Source organism: Panthera leo, chromosome C1 (genome assembly GCF_018350215.1).
Source record: "Panthera leo isolate Ple1 chromosome C1, P.leo_Ple1_pat1.1, whole genome shotgun sequence".
Classification (NCBI taxonomy): Eukaryota; Metazoa; Chordata; class Mammalia; order Carnivora; family Felidae; genus Panthera; species Panthera leo.
This window is the reverse complement of record NC_056686.1, coordinates 97,467,633-97,491,824: the sequence shown is the minus strand read 5'-3', so window position 1 is coordinate 97,491,824 and position 24,192 is coordinate 97,467,633. Positions and strand designations below refer to the sequence as shown.

The 24,192-nt window shown below is 41.2% G+C and overlaps 1 protein-coding gene across 1 annotated transcript; it reads left to right on the top strand.

Moving 5' to 3' along the window:
* Positions 1–1,287: 1,287 nt before the first annotated feature.
* Positions 1,288–23,272, top strand: AMPD1 (adenosine monophosphate deaminase 1). Its single transcript, XM_042953534.1, is given in 17 exon segments — positions 1,288–1,785; positions 1,787–1,871; positions 3,186–3,197; positions 6,627–6,807; positions 7,897–8,062; positions 10,407–10,572; positions 14,544–14,763; positions 15,282–15,411; positions 16,651–16,845; positions 17,140–17,271; positions 17,915–18,078; positions 20,006–20,132; positions 20,315–20,478; positions 21,390–21,510; positions 22,172–22,345; positions 22,618–22,728; positions 23,087–23,272. Coding segments are annotated over 17 exon segments (2,343 nt in total). The 5' UTR covers positions 1,288–1,749; the 3' UTR covers positions 23,246–23,272.
* Positions 23,273–24,192: the final 920 nt, after the last annotated feature.

The window sequence follows — 24,192 nt, the reverse complement described above, 5'->3', positions numbered from 1 at the left end:
AACTGTACTTCATGGCCACGTCTAGCTGCTTGGAGGTTTAGCAAACACAGTTGATTTCGGCTGAGTACGTTAGTGCCCAAACTAAAAAGGGCTTTATTAATAAGAAAAAAAAAGGGAAAATGACTTTTGAGTAGATAGGTAGGGTATCTGCCACAAATGGAATGGGAAAATTGAAGGATAACATATAAAGATAAGGATCGCTAAAGAGGAAGGAAGATTGGGGAAGGAAATGTTTAGTTTGGATATATCAATTTGTAGATACCCCTGGGAAACCCGGGTGGAAATATCACCAAAAAAGTTGGAAAGGAATGAACAAATGTTTTGGTTCAGTAACACCATTGTAAATGTGTTTTCATGTTGCTGATGAAAAGGAGGCGATCGCCAAAAACGTAGGCAGCAAACTATTCAGTTTTGCCAACAAAAAGGCTTGTTCCAATTTTCCATAGGAAACAGTTAGTGTTGAAAAGATTATTCAGTCTACATCCATAATTCTGTTGTAATCTGAAGTTCCAACTTGTGCTACTGTCTTTAATATAAACTGTTACAACTGATAAGCTCTGCTGAATCTCAGAAATACTTTCTTTACCTAACAGTAATTATCACATAATTAGCCACAGCAAAGACTCTCTATTATTGTCGAAAGATCCTAAGATTTTGGTCCAGAGGGCCTTAGCTTTGCCATTTATGAGTAGAAAGCCTTCGGGCAGGATACTTGACTTTTCAGAGCCTCAGTTTTCTCATTTGGGAAGCAGGGATAAAGTACTTATAGGATTGTAATTAGGATCCAAAAGATAATGTCTGAAAAAATGCTTTATATACTATAAAATGTTATATAAAAGGAAGATATCATTCTTTTTATAACAATATACAAAGGAGGGGTAAATGAGCACTCAAGATGGAAGTTTAGTTTCTCTAAGATTTGAAGTAAGTTTACTATCTAATTCATTAAATAAATTCTGTCAAGGGGATTTCTGTTAAACATAGCCCATTTCTTCTTCTTTTTTTTTTTTTACTTATTTTTAAAATTTGTATTTAATTTATTTTTTTAATTTACATCTAAATTAGTTAGCATATAGTGCAACAATGATTTCAGGAGTAGATCCCTTAATGCCCCTTATCCATTTAGCCCATCCCCCTCCAACAACCCCTCCAGCAACCCTCTGTTTGTTCTCCATATTTAAGAGTCTTTTCTGTTTTGTCCCCGTCTCTGTTTTTATATTATTTTTGCTTCCCTTACCTTATGTTCATCTGTTTTGTATCTTAAAGTCCTCATATGAGTGAAGTCAGAAATATAGCATATTTCTAATGAAAGTGTGGGTGTGTGCATGTACACACACGTGTGTGCTTCTGTGTGTGTGTGTGTGTGTGTGTGTGTGGAGAGAACTTGATGAATACACCAGCATATACATCAAACTCAGCAAGCTGTTCTCATGACTGAAATCCTGAGGACTTTGACATCCAGAGCCTATAAGACTTTGCTGTATTTCACCGGGGTGAAAAATAATCATCACTGGTAAAATCATGTAAGAAAACTACACCTGAGGAGAATCCGGTGCATAGGAAGATTTAGAAAGTACTGAAATGCAATTCCTGACCTAGCACTTATCTTTTCTGAAATCCCAGGGTAAAGACTGAAGGCTTCACCTGTTTTTCTCTGTCAATTGCCTAAAGCTATAAATAGGTCTAAAACTCATCTCTCTCTTTTTAGCAGAGAAGGGTCAGATTACAGATGCAAAGCAAAATCATAAAATGAATGTCAGGGTATTTTATAGTGTCAGGCAGTCATCCCCACAGCCTCCTCTCTCCTCCTTTCTACTGTGCTATCCTAGAATCAAGGACCCCGGCAACAATGCCTCTGTTGAAACTTCCAGGTAGGTGTGCAAAAGTGTTTTGAGAGCTCAATTCTTTTAAATGCAGCCATTCCTTTGAGTATATCATGTCAGCTTTGACAATCCTTTATTTAGGGTTCAGAGTACCACTTAATTATACTTTTCAGGAAGAAGCAAGACAAGATTTTCAAGGATTTTTTCTTCTTCTTAGTTTTGGAAGGGAGATAATTTTCTAAAACTGTATCATGTGGTAGCATCTTTGATGATCCCAGGAGAAAACGGTGGAAGATATTTAAAATCTACTCTGCTAGTCTAAACAAAGCCTGTGCCTGTTGGAGTTCACAGCAGTGTCCTATACAACGTCTCTAGCTATAGTGTTAGTTTGAAAATCACAAGCATGATGGAAATGTTAACCCAATCTGTGTATTTTGATGGCTCACGATCCAGGTTTGTACACATAATAATTTTTAGAATCATACTAAGTCTTTTTCATTAGGAAGGAAATACATATCTCCTGTGAAACAAGAAAGAGAAATTCCACTGAACATAAAAGTAATAACACTCATTTAGAGAACACGAGAAATTTAGGAGAGCAGTACTAAGAAAAAAACAACCACAGTCCCATCATCCAAAGATACCACTTTTCACATGTTAGTGTTTTTCCTTTCAATCTATTTTCTATGCAACTTTAAGGAATTTGTAAAAAGCATAGCTGTGATTATATAATACATGTCACTTTATAGCCTGCCTTTTTTTTCCCTTAACATTATGACTTAATCGTTTATCGTGGTATTCTAAAATCTTCCTAAACATCATTTTAAATGGCTGGGTAATATTCAAATCTTCTTAACTAATCCCTTAGGTTCTTTACAGTTGGGTAAGTAAAATTGTATTCTGACAACAGTATTTGTACATAAAGTTTTTGCCATTTTTAAGAATGGAAATCAGTAGGGTAGATTGTCAGAAATGGCTGTTTGGTAGGTGTTGCTAAATTGTTTACCAAATGGGCTCCTTCAGTTTGGCTGAAACCAGCATTGTATGAGAGTTTCCATTTCTCTAGAGCAGATGTCTTTAACACCACATTTTACAAAGCGTACCTCTTTACGATTATAAACATAAATTTAAGGAGCCATATTAGAAAGGGAAAGAAAAGGGGTGTGTAATGACCATATTCCCAGAGTTTTCTGATGACAGCAAATTGTAGGTAAATGGAAGAATGAGCTGTAATAACACATTCCACCTCCCCCATTTCTTGTACCAATCTACACATTTCTATCCCAAAGCACATATTAACAGCCACTATGGTTTCTGAAAGTTGTTTATATATTTTATCTTGTTTTCTTTTACTTCAAACAGCTAAAGAAAAACGTGAGTATTTTGGACAGTTTTTCCTGCCATTTGCCAAAGTATCAATGAAAAATAGTACTATTCATTAATTCAGAAACATGAGTATTTTTCAGCAGTGTTTATTAAATGATACCATTGAAAGCCAACAAAGGTTAATAATAACCATAGATATCCCATAGCATAACAAATGAACTCATGGATTTTCTGGGTTCTCCCCACCCCCCCCCCAAAAAAAACCAACCAAATCCATTTTTTAAAGAGAACATCAGAGGGGCGTTCACCTGATGTTTTAAAATAAAATAGTATTCTTTAGATATAGGTTAGCCAGCGGGGCCTATTGAGTCTTGCCTTAGGAAATCCTCAACTCCAAAGCAAAACATTTCATGGTAAATTTCTCTGACCGGGTCAAATAAAATCTCACTTCAGATAAAACTGGAACTTTAAGTTATGTTTCAAATTAGACTTGTCCTTACGCTGACTGATAGTAAGTAGGTCTGCCTCAGAGAGGCATAGAGGAGATGAGACGTGGCAGATGAAACACCTACGACCTGTCTTTTCTACCCATCAATAAAGCACTGCTGGGAAATAAGCATGCTCTTCTGGATCTCAACGTTGAGTGAAGAAGCCAGCATGACATTCCTCTTCTCAAGAGCCTTGCACTTCCCATGTTAATAGTAATAATCCCCAACTTCTATATAGTACTGTGTCATTTTTAAAGGATTTCTTGTTTAACCTTTATGGCCATGCTCTGAAGTTGACATTATTATTATTAGCATTCTCTTGTTATGATGATGAACACTGAGGCTCCTTGTGATTATGTGGTTTCCCCAAGGCCACCCAGCTGTCACAGACACTTCCTCACTCCTAGTTCAGTGTTCACTCTGCTTCATCTTTCTACCACTTGTTTCTATTCTCTTGTCTACTCCACATGTAAATGAAGATGTCCTGTCGTCCAGACATTTCCACTCAGGTGCTCCATTATCTCAAATGTAATATGCTGAAAAAAGAACCCAACAATTAGCTATACAAACACAAGGGACTCATCTCTCCTTTACTCCATGAATTCAGAACTGTCACCAAATCTTATCCACTCATCTTTTGAAATACCAGTTTCACTCTTTCTTTCCCACAACCATCGCCACTCCCTGAAATATTTTTGAAAGGCAGAGCTCTTGAATGAGGAGTCAAATTTCAGCTGTGGTTGCATGAAGTCAAAACAACTGGTTGATTCAGTGGAAGGAAATATCAACCATGTAATTTGGGGGCATCATGCAAACCACATCTTAGAGTAGAGTTTCTAACTTTTCAATCATCGCTAGTGGCTTAGGGAGATGGAACTCAGTAAAAACAATAACATTTAAAACTATGAAACAAATGGATACGTGCAGTCCTAGGTAATGACTGTTTGTTCTGGACAAGCCAGATCTCAAGCAAGTAGGATTTGGTTTCTGAGCATCCATTTCCATGCCGTCCTTCCTGAGGCCTCCGGCAGCATTGTCACAGACCCATCATGACAAGCCAGTTGCATCCTTGTCCTCATCATCATCATAACCAACTAGTCTCTTTTCATTTGCGTTTCATGGTGCATGAAGCCTCTTCTAACTTCTGCTTGCCATTCATCCTTGAGGTGCATGTGCTTGCTTGCATTCCTGGAGGAATGATACTAATCTCTGGGGATCAGTTGGTAGTGGGGTGGGGAGGCATTCTCAGGCCATCAAACATATCTATTTAGAGTCCCATTTGGTCCTTTGTGGAGTGTGGTACTTGTCAAAGAACTACCCCATAGCATCCAAAGACGGTCTTCAGTTTCAGGAAGTGCTTGAGTTTAATGAGGCAGACAGATGCATGAAGTTCAGCAATACAGTGGATTTCTGTTATTCTTTTGTGATAAGCCAGGTTTTGAAAATAGGCTGACCTGACAGTGGTGGTGAAGTTATGATTTAATTACTATCATTTCCAATGTACGCTTCAGCCTATACTAAGTCATATCATTTATCATTTCCTTAATAGCCCCAAACTAACCCCAAATACCAGATATCTGTCTGACCAATGCTACCAAATTGCATCATTCAGTTTGATCTGGTGCTTTTTTGTCTGTAAAGTATTTCCCTGTACATTATTACCACAACAGCCTCATGAGTGAGTTTTGGTAGGTACTGGTATTCCCACTTTACAGATGAGGAAACTAAGACAGAGGAAGGTGGAGGTGTCGGTAAGTGCAGAACAAGGATTTTAACACATGCACTTACTCAAGTCAAAATCGAAAATGTGGCATTTGGGAGATCTGTAAGGACACTGATGGGGCGGCAATGAGGGGGATCTTTCTCTTTGCACGCAGTTTGCTCTGTCATCATTTGAAGAGTGTTCTGTCTTCTGTTGCTCCAAATAGCTAACTCTTTGCCATTCTCATTATTTGCTACCTGCTCTTTTCTGGAAATATGAAGAGATTTTAGAAGTATTAGAAGTAATGACTATTCAGATGAAAACAATTGGGTATGTGGAAAATGCAGTGGAACTTAACAGAAGAGCAGATACTTGATGGCCATTACTACACTGTATGATGAAATTAGTTCCCTTACATCCGGAGAGTCTTGGGGTTATTCATTGCCAAACTAAACGTCACCCCTCCACCCATTCTAAGAATGGGAATATTAAGGGAACCTCAGTCGGAAGAGTATATGACTCTTGATCCTGGGGTTGTGAGTTTAAGCCCCACGCTGGGCGTAGAGATTACTTAAAATAAACTTAAAAACAAAGGATGGGAATATTAAGGCATGTGAAAGTAAAATTGGCTTTCCAAGGGCCATTCGTTATGAAAAGCCACATGTCCACAAGAAGTGGGACTCCCAACACTGGGTAGTAACTTTCAATGGCCCCCTTCTCCCACATACCAGCATATCATCAAGTTGTCAGGATTTGAAATAATGTGTGAGAGAAACACAGTATCTGTCCTATGAGGAAGAAAGGCCCAAAGTACACGTTTATTTCTCACAACTACCTAGATCACTACGATCTTTCTAGAAAGAAAAGCTCCAGAGACCAACAATCCTATTCACACCTTCACAGCCATCGGAAAAACTCCACCAGTCTAATGAGAAAGATTATGCTGCGTGGTTACTACGAAATCAGACTTAGCCCTGCCAGAAACAGGTGATCTTACATTAAGTGCTAATCCTGCAAGAGACCAATCCCACCTTTAGGACCTCCTGAAATGTGCTGCAAGAATCTGACCTGTGTTTCTGAGAATAGATTTCCAAGCTACCCACACAGAAACCTCTAAAGAGACAGTAGAGCGGCACTGAGCTTTGACATGCTTCTGGGGCACTGGTTAGAGTATAGGGGAGCCACGCACCCAGGGCAATCCTTAGCACTTTGCCTCACACATAACAGGAACTCTCCGATGAGTTCTGAGAAAGGGCTTGAATACTAATCCATGAAAACCTCTTTTAGAAATTGATGATGAAATACGTAGCTTGGCTGAAAAAGTATTTGCCTCTGAAGTCAAAGATGAGGGAGGCCGTCAGGAGATTTCCCCCTTTGATGTGGATGAAATCTGTCCAATTTCTCATCATGAGATGCGAGCACACATATTCCACCTGGAGGCCATGTCCACCTCCACAGAAGGCAGGAGGTAAGTGGTGTAAGGGAATGTTGGGACATTGGGACACAGGAAGGAGAATGGTCAGGGCAGCTGGTTCAGTCTGTCTGAATGATGGTTCAACTTGGAGGAAGAACTCTGCCAGAACTAAAAATTCTTCCCTTTCACCTATACCCCCCACCCCCGCACTGTGTAAGCTAGGGCAAGGTTAGCAATGACTAAAAAGAAGAAAAGAGTAGACATCCTGTGCTCATGCACATCTTCCTTTAGTTGAAGCCTCCCTATCTGCCCAAGCAAGAGGATATGAGCTCCTGTGCAATTGTTCCAAACCAAGGTAGGCTGATGGCTGCTGGGCACACACTCAACTTATACACAATGGGTACGGAAACCAGAACTCAAGAGCCTCATCTTCAGAGTTCATTTTTAGCCAACCTTCGCATTGTGCTATCTGATATGAATATAGCCCTCAGGCCAGTCTGACCTCCTCCAGGCCCCAGGGATACAACACTCCATTTCTTCCTTCCTGCCCTGGCCATCCTCTTTATTTTGTCTTTAAGGAAAGAACAGCGATCCCCTTGTTCAGCATGCCCCATAGGACCTAACGTAAGTCTTGGGTCAAAGCAGAAACTCAATAAATACTTGTTGATCTAAGGAAGTAATATTGACTAAGCAACTTATAAACTCCGTACACTAAATCTCACAGAATTCCTTTAAGGTAGGCATTATTACACTATTTTTTTTCATAGGGGGCAACAGAAGCTCACAGAGTTTCAGAACAAGCAGAAAACAACACAGGTAATAACTGACATAGCCTGTGCTTGTTGTGGTTCCCAGACTGCCCATCTGCTAGGAGTGGACTGCCAGTGAAGAATAAGGTCATGCTGAAAGCCTTCTCGTATGTTCCCAAAGGCCAACGGTCCCAAAGGATACCGGGAAGAAGGGAATACGGTCATGTGATCCCTCTTCCCATATGGTTGGATCCTGTTTCTGACAGCCAGCTGACATTTTAATTTGCACTTTTTGTCCTCAAAATGAAATTGGATAGTGAAACACCAATCTAACACAACGCAACTCCCAATGAGGACCAAGTTAAGTTCTTTTATTTTTGTGTTTCAAACCCAGAAAAAAGCGTTTCCATGGACGGAAGACCGTTAATTTGTCCATTCCACAAAGTGAAGCATCTTCCACTAAACTGTCCCATATCGACGAATACATTTCTTCATCTCCAACCTACCAGACCGTGCCTGATTTTCAGAGAGTGCAGATCACTGGCGATTATGCCTCAGGGGTGAGTTGCTCTTTTTCCCCTCAAATGTCGCTGCTGGGAAGACACAGCTTGATTGTTTCAGCTTCCTTACCTTCTTGCCTTTCCTTCTGAGGAAGGTGTTAGTTCACTTGTCCTTTGTTGTACTTCATTATTGCATTTCAATACTGATTTGCCATGACTTATATTTCTGTTTTGTTTTATCCCATCCCACATGATCTATCCTTCTCTATTCCATTTGCTTGCACATGGACAGTATGTAGTGGAATGCAGTGTGTGTGTTACAGAATACACTAGACAGATTTTGGCACAAGAAACAAGAGAGCACCTGGTGGGCTAATCTCATTGAGGATATCGCAAGACAAGACAGGGAGCCTCGAGGAGGCACAGGGGGCTCTTGGGAAAAGATGGATCCCGGGCAGCCCTAGAATAGAGACAAGGGCTTCAGGTAGCATAAACCAATCCAAGAAAACAGCTTGGAAGAAAGAGAGGGAGATGAGAAAAGAAGAGTGGAGAGACCAGAGAAAAGAAGAAAGATGAGAGAGAGCCTAGAAAATTCTAATGGGGCTATTGTTTTTTTTTTGACCAATGGTCATCTCCAATTTCATTGCAGATGCTTACACGGTAGATTATTGCCTGGAATAGACTCTAGTTATGCCACAGGGATAGTAAACTCCTGTCACAAACAACTTGACCTTCCTGTCCTGTCCAGGACAGTTGGGCAATTAATAAATCTCTGTCACATGAACTTGCAGAATCAGCATCATATTGGTGAAACTGATGTGTAGCTATCAGTCTATGCTCCAAATATAGTTTTAATGACCAATCCTAAGCCCCCTTCTCATGTAACTGACCCACTTAGGGTCAGTCCCAAGATATTTAAAAAGGGACAGAGCAAGGAAACAAACACAATTCTTGTTTATTCACTTTCTGTGTGATGACATGACTGCAAATGGCAGGCATTTTAGATTATAAATGACTGAAAGGAGATGTTCAATAGAGCTGCCGTTTGGAGAACGCCGGAGTTAAAAAAAAACATAAAAACTAAGAGGCAAAGTTGATACCGCTTGTGCTTGGTAGAAACAAACACAAACGAAAAGAAAGAGGATGGGAGGAAGGAAAAGGTTCACAGAAGTCAGGGAGTAGCTGTTTCTCCTCTGAAAGCTGGAGGACACCTGAAACCATGACATGGAGTCTTTGAAGAACCAGGCGTGTTGGCTGAATGTGGCTGAGCTGCTGAGCAATAATCAGCTGGTTGTATTCTGTGCCCCCATCTGTTCTCACCTTGTAACTGAACAGAGAGGTAAGGGGGATCAGGACTAAGTTTCCAGGGCCATCAATCCCTGATAATCAGTTGACTCCATGTAATCAATTCTTATTGAGCACCTACTGTGTGCTACGCATTGTGTGCTAAATGCTGAGGACACCACGGTGAATAAGATCCAGCTCTTATCCTGGAGAAGATAGACCGGTGGCCCATTAGGTGGCAAAGGAACAAGCATGCCATTAGAAGCAGACCTCTAGTTCCAGCACCTGTGCCAGAATCTCTCGGCCAAGGTCAGCAAGCCTTTAAAAAGAGTTCAACTGGTTAGGATCAACATCCGGGCCTCAAACATTCAGAACAAGCTTACATTGGTCCCAGAAAATCTTTGGGCTCTGATGACGATCATTCAGTGACTTCAAGTTATAACTCTTTGGGCATGCCGTCCCCAGCCCGGAGTCAGGGATGGGGCATGGGAGACATACCAGCTTAGGAAATTTCCGGCAGTTCTGAGAAAATTTTATTCTAGAATCTCTCCATTTTTAGCCACAGATTAAGTTCTCTTTAAAACCATCCAAAGGAATGATAACTTCTCATAAGATGATGTTCTGATCCATCCATAATGACAGAAGGCAGGGCATGCATGATAGGGTTTGAGGGATGTGTGACACCTTATTCATCCCCACATATTTCCCCCACTGACCAGAAAGTGGTTTGAATTCTCAAATTAGAGTCACATGGTCTTTCAGTTGAGATACCGTCTTCAGAAGCCCGTATGTAAAACCTGGAAGGAAGAAGGTATTTTCCATGTTAGAATGGGTTCTTTTAATCACACTCACTAGATAATCACTGCTTTCTAGCAAACACCAAACAAACACAAGACTTGTAGACCAGGTGAGTTTTAGTAGAAATGAAAGAGGGCAAGAAACTTCAGGACCTGCTCCTGGAGGAAGACCCAGGGCCCAAGTCACGTAAGGGAGCAGCCACGTGGGCAGGTGGGCTCAGCACGGGCTACAACACCCAGGAGAGAGCAGGGGCATACCCAAGACAATCCACTTCTTGGATTTTCACAGGAGTGACTCCGATGCTCTAACACTTTCTTGGCAGGTGACAGTTGAAGACTTTGAAATGGTTTGCAAAGGTCTGTACAGGGCACTGTGCATACGGGAGAAGTACATGCAGAAGTCATTTCAGAGATTCCCTAAAACCCCTTCCAAGTACTTGCGGAACATCGATGGTGAGGCTTGGGTAGCAAACGAGAGCTTCTACCCAGGTACGTCAGAAGTAATTTTCTTATGCAGCATATGAAATAGATCTTTTGGTTTAACTACTCAATATTAAGTATGTCCCTAAATTATAGTAGTCTCCCCCCACCACCATTCCGTGATTTGGCTTTCTTCAGTTTCAGTTGCCTGCAGTCAACCGAGGTCCATACATAGATGGTCCTCCTGATTTATTGTCAGAAGGTCAGCAGTGGCCTGAGGAGTTCAGGTGGCTTAGTTGGTTAAGCATCCAGTTCTTGATCTCAGCTCATGTCTTTTTTTTTTTTAATTTTATTTATTTACTTTGAGAGAGAGAGAGAGAGTGGGGGAGGAGCGGGGGGCAGGTGGGGGACAGAGGATCTAAAGCGGGATCTGTGGTGATAGCAGAGAGTCTGATGTGGGGCTCGAACTCATGAACCGTGAGGTCATGACCTGAGCTGAAGTTGGACTCTTAACACACTGAGCCACCCAGGTGCTCTCAGCTCAGTTCTTGATCTCAGGGTTGTGAGTTCAAGCCCCACGTTGAGCTCTGCACTGGGCATGAAGCCTACTTAAAAAAAAAAAAAAAAAAAAAAAGAGGTCAGTGGCCTACTGCTACCTCACAAGGCCTACCTTATTTACCTCATTTCATGTCACATAGGAATTTTATCATCTCACATCATCACAAGAGGAAAGGTGAGTTTAGGGCAATAACATATTTTGAGAGAGACCATGTTCAATTAAAAAAAATTTTTTTTTAATGTTTATTTTTATTTTTGAGAGAGAGAGAGAGAGTGTGAGCAGGGGAGGGGCAGAGAGAAAGGGAGACACAGAATCCAAAGCAGGCTCCAGGCTCTGAGCTGTCAGCACAAGGGCTTGAACTCGTGAACCATGAGATCATGACCTGAGCTGAAGTCAGACACTTAACCAACTGAGCCACCCAGGCGCCCTTCCCAATTTTTATTACAGTGTGTTGTTATTATTGATCTATTTTATTATTAGTTGTAGTTGTTAATTTCTTACTGTGCCTAATTTATAAGTTAAACATGTAAGTTGATAGACCAGTGGCCCATTAATAGGTATGTATAGGTATATATAGGAAAAGACAGTCTATACAGGGTTCAGTGCTATCCACAGTTTCAGGCATCCACTGGGGGTGGTGGAACATGTCCCCTATGGATAAGGAGGGACTACTATCTAAGTAAGCCAGTCTAAAAATATCATAGTCGTCTTTGGCTCCATTCTCTCTCCTGCCCACGTGCACAATCACATAATTAATTCCGTACAATACCTCTCAAAATCTCCCCTCTTTGCTATTCCCCAAACCCTAATTTAGGTCTATCTTTCACCTTGTCTAGGCTATTATCATAGCTTCTGACCCATTCTGTTAAATTCTAACCTCACCGTCTGTTGGTGAGATTCACTTAGGTTCCAGTTACTAAAACACAGATCTGAACATATCCCTCTCCTATCACAAACCTTTAATCGCTCCCATTACCTTCCAAATTGAGTCCAGTCTTTAGCCTGGCATTCAAGGCCTGCCACCAGCTGGCCTTCTAACTAGATTCTCAACCTATTTATAAACTTACCTTATCTACTCCACCTTTGTTCTGGTCGGAAGTGTTTCCTGTCTGCCGTTTGGTTCAGCACTTTCCTGCCCCTGTACTGTTGTCATGCTGTTCCCAGTGCCTGGACCGCCCTTCACTTTTTTCACTGTATGTCCATATGTCCAGATGCAACCTCACCCTTTGACGTGCAGCCCAGATGCTATCGTTTCCTTCCTTCCTCTAACCTCTGGAGAACACTAAACTATAAGTTTTGACTTTCCATAGTACTTCATTTCCGTCTCTCACTTTTTACTTTCTGCCTTATATGAAGTGAAGTACATGTTTTTAAATAATCAGATTTCTAGAACTTCTCAGATTTCTATCGTATAACTGTATCATGTTTTATTTAACCAATTCTCATTTTTAGGCATTTAGATTTCCGACTTTTAAAAATTGATTTCCAATAAGGCTGCGATGAACAGCATTAGAGAAACATCTTTGTGCAGTGGCTCGACATCTTCTGGAGTATACTTCTAGGTTTGAGATTTCAAGGGAGACAAATATTAAGGGTTTTTGAACTTGCAAATTGTTATGTCATTAAAGCTTTCCAGTTCTGTAACTTCTTCTCTATAATTCCTTTTAATATTAAAATCAGAGTAAACATGTATCCTGTTTGGCAATACATAAAATCGGTTTACCTCTTTTCTATAATACTGTCATTAAGATATTTGTTTTGTCTTTGCTTCTTCTAAATTGTGCTTTATCTCTCTATTATGTTCAACTATAAAGATTCAAAAAATTAATGTTCGACATAGCAAAATACTGTTTCACTTCTTTCGTGTTCCTTGTCTCCTAGTTTTGAATAGAAAATGCATGACTTTTTTCTTCCCATATTATTTTTCCCACTGTAGTTGTGAGTCGTCACTGGCAAACTGGAGACTTTTCTGCTGCCTTGGGCACTTACTTGTTGAAAGTAGAAGGTTAAGTGCTTTAAAGGCCATGACAACGTAGAATTTCTTCCTGGCTTTCTTAGGTTGAAACTGTTAGCACTGGAAAGAAGGGGACATTTACCCACAAAATCCCTTCTCATTCCTTTGTAGGTGCTTTAGAAGGTGGATAGTATGTTATAATTACAATAAGAACTGGAATTCTTCTAGTAAGACTTTATTTTATATTTCCACTTATATTAAAACCAGTGTAGACGGAGCACAAAGGGTCTTTAGGGCAGTGAGACCATTTGTATGACACTCTAAGAGTGGATACATGTCATTGTACATTTGTCCAAACCTATATAATGTACAACCCCAAGAGTGAACCCTAAGTTAAAGTATGGCCTTTGGGTGATTACGACATGTCAGTTATGTTCATCAGTTGCACCAAATGTACCCTCTGGTGGAGGGTGTGGATAGTGGGGAAGGCAGTGCCTGTGCGGGAGTAGCAGTGAGTATATGGGAACTGTGTATTTGATGCTCAATTTTGCTATGAACTTAAAACTGCTCTAGGGACGCCTGGGTGGCTCAGTTGGTTAAGCGTCTGACTTCTGCTCAGGTCATGATCTCCCAGTTTGTGGGTTTGAGCCCTGTGTCAGGCCCTGCGCTGACAGCTCAGAGCCTGGAGCCTATTTCAGATTCTGTGTCTCCCTCTCTCTCTGCCCCTCCCCCACTTGTGCTCTGTCTCTCTCTCTCTCTCTCTCTCTCTCTCTCTCAAGAATAAATAAACATTTAAAAAATATTTTAAACTGCTCTAAAAAACAAAGTTTTTTGAAAATAACCACTCTAAAATTAAGACTTCTAGAGAGGTTGGTTTTATTAAGGACACAATGCAAATTCTACTTTTCAACTGTAGTTTGATTTTATTTCTATGCAAATATCTCATAAGCTAATAAAATGTTCTAAACAGGAAGCCTTTGATAAGCTACTTTAGTAAATAAAATTATTGGTAAGTAGTGTATCAATCATGTAAACAGTACTTCTAAAGGACTTGAAAATCATTCTTACACTAGATAAAATCTTATAGTTATTTTAAACTACTAATTTGGTCAGCTTTGAAAAATAATGTAGGAGCGCCTGGGTGGCTCAGTGGGTTAAGCGTCCGACTTCAGCTCAGGTCATGAACTCGCAGTTTAAGGGTTGGAGCCCCGCATCCGGCTCTGTGCTGACAGCTCAGAGCCTGGAGCCTGCTTCGGATTCTGTGTCTCCCTCTCTCTCTGCCCCTCCTCTGCTCACCCTCTGTGTGTCTCTCTCTCAAAAATAAAAATATAAAAAAAAATTAAAGAAAAGAAAAGAAAGAAAAATAACGTAAAAATAAGCTTTAGCTTAGCTCTGGGTAAATAATTATAACTTATGACGTACAGGATTCCAAACAAATGAGATCTTACAGCATTTCATATTTTGGTTATTTTCATGTGGTCATTTGTCTTATTTCCTGATATATTACTCTGTGTTTCATTGGGAAAGTCTTTACCCCTCCTGCGAAGAACGGAGAAGAACCCTTCCAAACAGATAACCTCCCGGAAAACCTGGGTTATCACCTCAAAATGAAGGACGGTGTGGTTCACGTCTATCCTAATGAAGCAGCAGCCAGCAAAGATGAACCTAAGCCACTTCCTTATCTCGATATGGACACCTTCTTAGATGATATGAATTTTTTGCTTGCTTTAATTGCCCAAGGACCTGTGTGAGTGTTTAGTGATGCTACCACCATGAGTACTAACACTGCTCTTAGTAAGAATGAGTATTTAACCAAGTGCTTACAATGTTCAAACACTGTTAAACCCGTCAGGTACATTATTTCCCATCTCCTCACAAGCATTCTGCGAGGTGGGTAGTTTTATAATTGCCGTTTTGTAAGCGGAGACTCTGATGAGTTAAATAATCTCCCAAAGTCATACAGCTCCCTGAGATTCAAGTCTGCATCTGCCATCCCTAAAGCCAGGACCCTTAGCCTTGAGCAACGCTGTCTCCCCGGGGCTGTTAAATGCCTTCCCAAGTCTTCCCTCACTATTCTGTCCAACATGGATGAAAAGATTGAGCCCCTGGAGCCCAATACTTCTCAAGTGAGATTAACTGCAAACTGAAATGTTTGTTTCAATAATTGCTTCCTATGGGTAATAAGGGTCCTGATGGTTTTGAAACTGTGACTGTTTTCCTTAAGTGTCTGAATGATTCAGAATTATGTGATTTAATTTTCCACAGTAAGACCTACACCCACCGGCGCCTGAAGTTCCTGTCTTCCAAGTTCCAGGTCCATGAGATGCTCAACGAGATGGACGAGTTAAAGGAGTTGAAGAACAACCCCCACCGAGATTTTTATAACTGCAGGAAGGTAAACGTGGGCACTGCTCAGGGGCCAGCGCTGGGCAAAAATGGGAGCCCAGTTAGCTCTTGAGTGGGACAAGAAAGAAACTGTTTTTAGTGAAAGCAAATGAATTATTCTAGAAAGTTAAAATGCCATTTCTACTGTTTTCTACACAGAAGGGTTTACCACATTCTTGCCACAAAAAATTATAATGATCGTGAACCACAAAAATAACAAAAACGAACGAAATCTCAAAAACTGCTATTCCAGGCTTTGGAAGATCTTTCTTCTAGTCCTTTTTCTTCTACTTCCTGACTCTGAGATATAGCGGGTGATGATTAAATATTTCTGAGTTTGTTTCCTCATTCGTAAAATTGGAAAATATATCTGCTCAGTCTAGCTCACAAGAGGACGGTGGGCATCAGATGCGCTAATAAGTGTAGAAAATGAATCAACTTAGAAACACCTCTGAGATGTGTTCTGACCATTTGAGTGATTGCAAGAAGTGAGGATAGAAAATATATGAGCAAAGATTCAGGACCAAATCCTGGCTCAGCTGCCTGTATAACCTTGGGCAAATTCATCTATCAAATCTCCAGGCTATAAAATTATAATCATAAGAATATCTAGCTCAGGGGCGCCTGGGTGGCTCAGCCTGTTAAACATCTGACTTTGGCTCGGGTCATGATCTCGAGGTTTGTGAGTTCAAGCCCCACTTCGAGCTCTGTGCTGACAGCTTGGAGCCCAGAGCCTGCTTCAGATTCTGTGTCTCCCTCTCTCTCTGCTCCTCCCCTGCTCGCACTCTGTCTCCCTCTCCCTCTCTCTCAAAAAGAAATAAAACATTAAATTTTTGTTTTAAATATCTAACTCATAAGTTCCATCACTGTGTCAGTCATGGCTTTGACATGATTTTGATCTTTTCTCCCTTTGGGGTTGAAAGCTGTGGCAGCTAGTTGATTTCAGGGGTGGAGAATGATCCCTGAGAATTTTGTGTGGATCAAAGGTAGAGAGTTAATTGGATAGGCAGATATCCAAGAGAAATAGGCATTATTATTATTGCACCGCCCTAAACTTTCACATTCTTGCAAGGGTACAAAAAGGTGCTGCTGGTTCTTTCCTGCCGGGCCACCTTCACCAGATGTCAGGTCACATCCCTCTACTTATTCCTTTCTCTTGCCTCAATGGGGTTTGCAGGCACCATGGCCTCTAACAGAGCAGCATGACTAGGGCTGATTGTTGGTTTTCTTTCTCTGAATGTACACACAGGTGGACACCCATATCCATGCAGCCGCTTGCATGAACCAAAAGCACCTGCTGCGCTTTATTAAGAAATCTTACCACATTGATGCTGACAGAGTGGTCTACAGCAGCAAGGAGAAAAATCTGACCTTGAAGGAACTTTTTGCCACATTAAAGATGCATCCCTATGACCTGACTGTTGATTCTCTGGATGTTCACGCTGTAGGTTGAAAAAGATAATGTCAGCTTCATGCTCATACTCAGAACCGCACATGCCATTCTCCTATAACCTCCCACTTCTCAGAGCCCTCTTAACCGTGTTGGCTGACCGTGGTGACTGAAAGCACCCACAGACAATTTTGAGGTTCACTCATTGTCAACTGTGCCAGATTCCTTTCTTGGAGCCCACCCCCTTCCCCCCGGTTCCCAGGCCCTGTTCCTTGTGGCCATTCCCTCGCTCTCCATGTCCCAGCAGCTCTGATAATAATATACTTGTGTTCCTGTTTCCTGATTCAGGGACGCCAGACCTTCCAGCGTTTTGATAAGTTCAATGACAAATACAATCCTGTAGGAGCAAGTGAGCTACGAGACCTCTACTTAAAGACAGACAATTATATTGATGGGGAATATTTTGCCACTATCATCAAGGTGAGGAGGAACCAGCCAGATCTATGGTACCTGGCCTGGTTCTTAAGGAGGGGGAGGGAGAGAAGGAGGAAAAGAAGGAAGGAGAAAAGAGAAGAGGAAGGAGGAAGAGAGGGAAGGAAAGGAAGGAGGGAAAGGAAGGAGAAAGGGTGCTATCCCTGGGGAAGCACCACAGAGACGAATGCAAGAATTTCTTCAGAGATGTCCACTGTAATGATTTAAAAGACTTGTATTCCGAGGCTAGAGAAGCTGAGGGTGTGGATTTGGGACTGATTAAGGACTCTTTCAGGCTCATGGCCTGAGCTCTAGCATGCAGGAATGACACAGTGGACTTGGGAGATGTGCATTTTGGAAAGTAGGGGGTGTAAAAAGAGCTGAGTGTTGTTTGCAGGCCCCTTGGATTGGATATTTCAACATCCTTTCTCTGACTTTTTCACTCTCTAGACTCCATCACTATCAGTCTCTTACGGACTAGATTCCCCTCATCTCTCGATTTCCTTAGATCTTAAGGAATAGGTTCCCTCTGACCTCCTTTTACGCTTCCCCTGTTCTTGGTACCCACTTCCTCTCCCTAGACCCCACAGATTTAGACCCCTGAGGGACTTGTGGAAATTCCTGGCTTTGGACTCCTTTCTTGGCTTTGCAGGAGGTAGGTGCAGACCTGGTGGAGGCAAAGTACCAGCACGCCGAGCCCCGCCTGTCAATCTATGGCCGCAGTCCTGATGAGTGGCACAAACTGTCCTCCTGGTTCGTCCGTAACCGCATCTACTGCCGCAACATGACCTGGCTGATCCAGGTCCCCAGGATCTAGTATGTACCTTCCCATCGGAGACGCGAAAGCCTGACTTCATCCCGCCTGCCTCGCCTTCTCTGCACAAACAAGAAAGATGTAGCGCCTCTAGACACAAAAAAGCTTTGTTAAAGTGGAGCTCAGAACAGGGTCCTGGGTGCTTGGTTTTGTCCAATCTGGGTTCAGCACTCTTGACCAAAGACAGGAACTAGAAAGATCATTTCAGTACAGTTTTCTAACCAAGTTTTGGGGTTTTGTTTTTTAAAACATGGGACTTCACTCAGATCACAAAATAACTTATTGAGAATATTTGAAACTTAGCTAAGATGAGAACTATGTACATTTTACTATACTTTCCCCTTCTTCTGGTCTTTCTTTCTGTGTCCAGTCATTCTTTCCCATGCTTATCTGGACTGGGATGTAGCTTTCTTGTATCAGAACCTTTATTATCGGGATGCTGGGATGGCCCAGTTGGTTAAGTGATTGACTCTTAATTACGGCTCAGGTCATGATCTCACGGTTTGTGAGTTCGAGCCCCACATTAGGTTCTGTGCTGACAGCGCAGAGCCTGCTTGAAATTCTCCAACTACCTGCCCTCTCTCTGACCCTCCCCTGCTCACCCACTCTTGCACTGCACTCTGTCCATCTCAAAATGAATAAACATTAAAAAAAAGAAAGAACCTTTACTACCATCTGACAATTGTCTCATTTACAAGTGCTCAAGTTTTCCACAATCAATGAGTATTTATCAATGGTATTACCATTGATAAATACTCATGACCCTTGGGGATGCTCAGCATCATTGATCTTCTATCTAACTTAAGTGTTTATATATTTTCTGGCCACCTGCCTCTGTATGCCGCCCCTGCCCCCCACCCTTGTCAATGCAAGAGTTTTATCCTGTCTCTTAAACCAAAAAAGTAACTTTTTGACTAGGGTAGGACTTCCTGTCTAATATCATTAAAGCAGAGAGGCAGTAGGTGTGATAAGAGCATGGACTCTGGACCTAGACTGGCTGTATTTGAATCCCAGTTTTACTATTTACTAGCAGTGTGACCTTGGGCAAGTTTCATGAGCTCTCTGCCTTTGTTTCATCATCTTTACAATGAGGGCATCTGGTTGGCTTAGTCAGTAGAGCATGGGACTCTTGATCTCCAAGTTGTGAGTTCAAGTCCCACATTGAGTGAAGAGCTTACTTAAAAATAAACTAACTAAAAAATAGGGTCATAATGGTAGCTAACATACTGAGTTGTTATAAGGATTAAATTAACTAATATTTCTGGCTACTTAAAAGAGTGGATGGCCATATGCTGAGTGCTATATAAGAGTTAGTTCATTAGATTGTCCCTGGCTAAAGCATATCAGAAGTGTTTTTGTTTTTGTTTTTCTTTTTTGAGAGACAGAGAGAGTGAGAGAGCGCACATGTGAGAGCTGGGGAGAGGGGCAGAGGGAGAGAGAGGATCCTAAGCGGGCTCTGCACTGAGTGTGGAGCCCAACACGGGGCTCGATCCCACTACCCTGGGATCATGACCTGAGCTGAAATCAACCAACTTGAGCCACCCCAGGCGCTCCAGAAGTGTTCTCGATAAATGTATCATGCTCACCATCTTATATACCACAAATAAGTCACCCAATCTTTTGCGACATAGTTCCTATATATACTCTTCATTTTCTATATGGATTTAGCTGTGAAGGTTAATATTTTTACTACAGAGGTTTTGTAGAAGAGATTGAGGCAACTGGTCCAGCAAGAAATTTATGTGTCTATGCCTCATCTAAACGGAATCCCTCTTTATGGGTAGCCAAGAAGAGTGTACCTGAGTGGACCTAGAATGGACACACTAAGTCTTTTTTTGAACATGGCATCTTGCCCTCTGATTTCTTCACACAGGGGCTATTAATACTAAAACTATTTTCCTCCTAAATTCTCTTTATTCTTGCCTTTAGCGATGTGTTCCGATCAAAGAACTTCCTCCCACACTTTGGAAAGATGCTGGAGAATGTTTTCATGCCAGTGTTTGAGGCCACCATTAATCCCCAGGCTCACCCAGACCTCAGTGTCTTCCTTAAGCATGTAAGCATGAGCCTTTGGGCCTTCTCACCGCTGTGCGTGAGCTAGTATTGCCACAAGCTGTGATTCATTTTTGGTGCTTATCTCTGATGTTTGGTCCTTGCCTTTGGGAGCTGAAAGGTTTTCTGAGGACTGGGATCCTGTAGTCGAACTGACCCCATTGCATGGCCTACTTTTCCGGACAGATTACTGGCTTCGACAGTGTGGATGATGAGTCCAAACACAGTGGCCACATGTTCTCCTCCAAGAGTCCCAAGCCCCAGGAGTGGACCATGGAAAAGAATCCGTCTTATACTTACTATGCCTACTACATGTATGCAAACATCACGGTTCTCAACAGCCTGAGAAAGTAAGTAGACAGAACTGGAGGTAGAAGGAGATGATTCTATTTGGCACACCTCTTTTGCTCAGACATTGGAGCCTTGGGTGGTCAAGGGTCACTGCACTGCACTGCTAGGACGCTTTCAATTGGCCCGAATCAGAAATTTCTTTCCCTTGTCTTTTTCTTCGGTTTCTTTCTTTATTTAGTAGCAGGAATGGATGTTTTGGAGCCTTCAGCAACTTTCACAGTTCCTTTCTTTGCAAGTTTAGGAATTTTCACTAATCACTGCACAATTTATTATCATACTCCATACACTTCACCCTTCTTGATATACCTGGGTAAAGAATAGAGGAATATTATAACGGGGTTTTCTGGAAACATCTCCCCCCTCAAGTGTGAGTAGGAGAAATGACAACATGGTACTTTTGGTAAATTTCCTAATCAAATCTTGACTTTCCTCCATACCCTCATATCCTCTGCTGCCTCTTTTTTCAGAAGGCTATGTTCGGGAAGAATTAAGATCATGACCTGGAATTGCCAGTTTTACCGAATCCTTTGGATGCCCCACTCTCTTTCAGAGGGTTAATTCTTTTCTTACCAGATTTTCTTTTTTTTTTTTTTAATTTTTTTTTCAACGTTTTTTATTTTTTTTGGGGGGGGGGGGACAGAGAGAGACAGAGCATGAACGGGGGAGGGGCAGAGAGAGAGGGAGACACAGAATCGGAAACAGGCTCCAGGCTCCGAGCCATCAGCCCAGAGCCTGACGCGGGGCTCGAACTCACGGACCGCGAGATCGTGACCTGGCTGAAGTCGGACGCTTAACCGACTGCGCCACCCAGGCGCCCCACCAGATTTTCTTATAAATTACTCCATGCCCCAAATTGTTGCCGGGTCCTAGCCAGCCACCTGTGATAACTATGGCAGTTGCCTTTCCCTAGGGAACGAGGCATGAATACTTTCCTGTTCCGACCTCACTGCGGGGAAGCGGGCGCTCTCACCCATCTCATGACAGCATTCATGACAGCAGATAATATCTCTCATGGCCTGAATTTAAAGAAGGTGAGTTGGAGGCTCTCTTCCAAATATTAACTTTTATATTGGAGCTAGAGGAATAATTTTTTCCGTATCATTGTCTCCCAAGTCCTTATCAACACTGGAATCAAATTAAAGTAGAGCAAAAAAAGATTTTTGAGGTTATTTAGTACAGTTCATTTCACAGAAGCCAGACAAGTAAAGGGAGCTGCTTACGATTACCTAACCAGTCAGCAGCAGAGATGAGTTAATGCAGGTCTTTTGACTTCTATTTTAGAACTCTGACAAGGGAGAATTCAGAGGTGCTTGGCTTACCTTAAACTAGTTTTTGCCAGATTTCTTGTTATAGCATGTTTTCAAATACCTCTTGTGAGAGTCAGAACTTTCTTATGAGGGATAAAAAAATGTTTCAAGGTGAAGTCTTTTCCCGAGACAGACCATGTACCTTAGGCAACTAAAACTCAAACATTTAGTTTGATTCAAGGCTACTGAAAATTGATGATCCCAAAAACATTTATTCTAAATAGCATTTACATTTAAAATGATTATTTGTCTGTCCTCAGGGACTGAAAGAACGTATGATCATTCTTTTGAAAGCTAAAACTTGCAGATCATGTGGTTATAACATTTCTCATTTGTATCCCTTTTTCAACATCCTTAAATAATTTTTTGCACTTTTCCTTTTCAGAGTCCTGTGTTACAGTATTTGTTCTTCTTAGCCCAGATTCCCATCGCCATGTCGCCATTAAGTAACAACAGCTTATTTCTAGAATATGCCAAAAATCCCTTTTTAGATTTCCTCCAGAAGGGACTAATGATCTCACTGTCGACAGATGACCCGATGCAATTCCACTTTACCAAGGTACACATATGGAATCTTGAGCAATACAGGCATATTTGGAGGGACTGTTGTTTTCCATCCAGAATTTCAAAGTCAAATCAAGGTGTTTCAATATACTTTTTCTGCTGGATGCTTGTTATTTTTTTTTTAATATGCTTCTTTTCTTCTCTTCTCTTTTCTTTCTTTCTTTCCTTCTTTCTTTCTTTCTTTCTTTCTTTCTTTCTTTCTTTCTCTTTCTTTCTTTCTTTCTTTCTCTTTTTCTTTTTTTGCCTCATTTAAATAAATAACCTAAGGAGCCCCTAATGGAAGAATACGCCATTGCTGCCCAAGTGTTCAAACTGAGTACCTGCGATATGTGTGAAGTGGCAAGAAACAGTGTTCTGCAATGTGGAATTTCTCATGAGGTAGACCTGTCCTTGGCTGGCTGCCCTTCTGTGCATAGGATCTGGAAACTGAGTAATGAAAAGATAGTTGGGGAAACACATGTAGAAAAATTATCCCGCAAATCATACGCAAATACTATGGCCAGGGATTAGAAAGAATTCTTCTATCTCTCTGGCTATGCCTTTGGGCAAGGAAAATAAAACACATTTGACTTCTCAGCAGACCATGCGTACTGAGGCACTGGATAAGTGCTTTTACTGGTTTATGTTTTCCTTTTGTCAGTAAGTAATATAAGGAAGGGATCTTTGTGGAAGATGTAATTACTGTCTATATCAGGATAAAAAGACAACAATCATTCTCCTTTCTTTTCTCTTACAGGAGAAAGCAAAGTTCCTGGGCGACAATTACCTTGAGGAAGGCCCTATGGGAAACGATATCCGGAAGACAAATGTAGCCCAAATCCGCATGGCCTATCGCTATGAAACCTGGTGTTATGAACTTAATTTAATTGCTGAAGGCCTTAAATCGGGAGAATAAAGCAAATAAACCAAATAATAATGTGGGTGAGATTTTCATTAGAGAATATGAATGATAGTTACCAGTTACTGAATCCTTACTATAAACCAATGATTGTACTAGATATCATTCCACTGACATTATTTCATTTAATTATTTTCACTTTATGAAGTAGAAAATGTTATCTTCATTTTGGAGAAGATGAGTAAACTGAAGTTAGTGAAGTTAATAGCCTGCATAAGGACACATCTATTGAGAGGTAGCAATGGGGACGTAGGTTTGTGTGACCCTAGAGTCGCTATGACTTACAGGTGAAACATTTGGTAGTATTTTTTGCCCTGCCTTATTAACAATTGATAATAGTTAATAATACATATTATTATTAACATAATAACTATTAAGTCAAGGCAAAAATACGAGCAAGTGACTTGTTATTGGGAGAATGTAGGCTTAAAAATTTTTTTTTGATGTTTATTTATATTTGAAGGAGAAAGAAACAGAGCATGAGCTGGAAGGGGTAGAAAGAGAGGGAGACACAGAATCCAAAGCAGGCTCCAGGCTCTGAGCTGTCAGCAAAGAACCCAGTGAGGGGCTCGAACTCAAGAGAGGTGAGATCAGGACCTGAGCCAAAGTTGGATGCCCAACCCACTGAGCCACCCAGGAGCCCCAGGGAGAAATACAGGCTTTGGGTTTACAGAATGAACTTTGCTTGAGGCACTTAGACCATTGAAAAGTCCTTTTGCCGGGATACAACTGGAGACTAATGCTCTTAGACAAAAACAGGTGTCGTCCAATATAGAAAATATGTACCTATGAGCTATTACACTTAGGTAGAATTTATCTTATCCAAAGATGATCAGTTTTAAGGACATAATTGTCAATAAAGTTATAGCCAGCTGTCATTGTACATTTTAAATAACTTTTTAGGAACCTATCTGTTACTCAAGGCCAGGTAGAATTCCAATTAG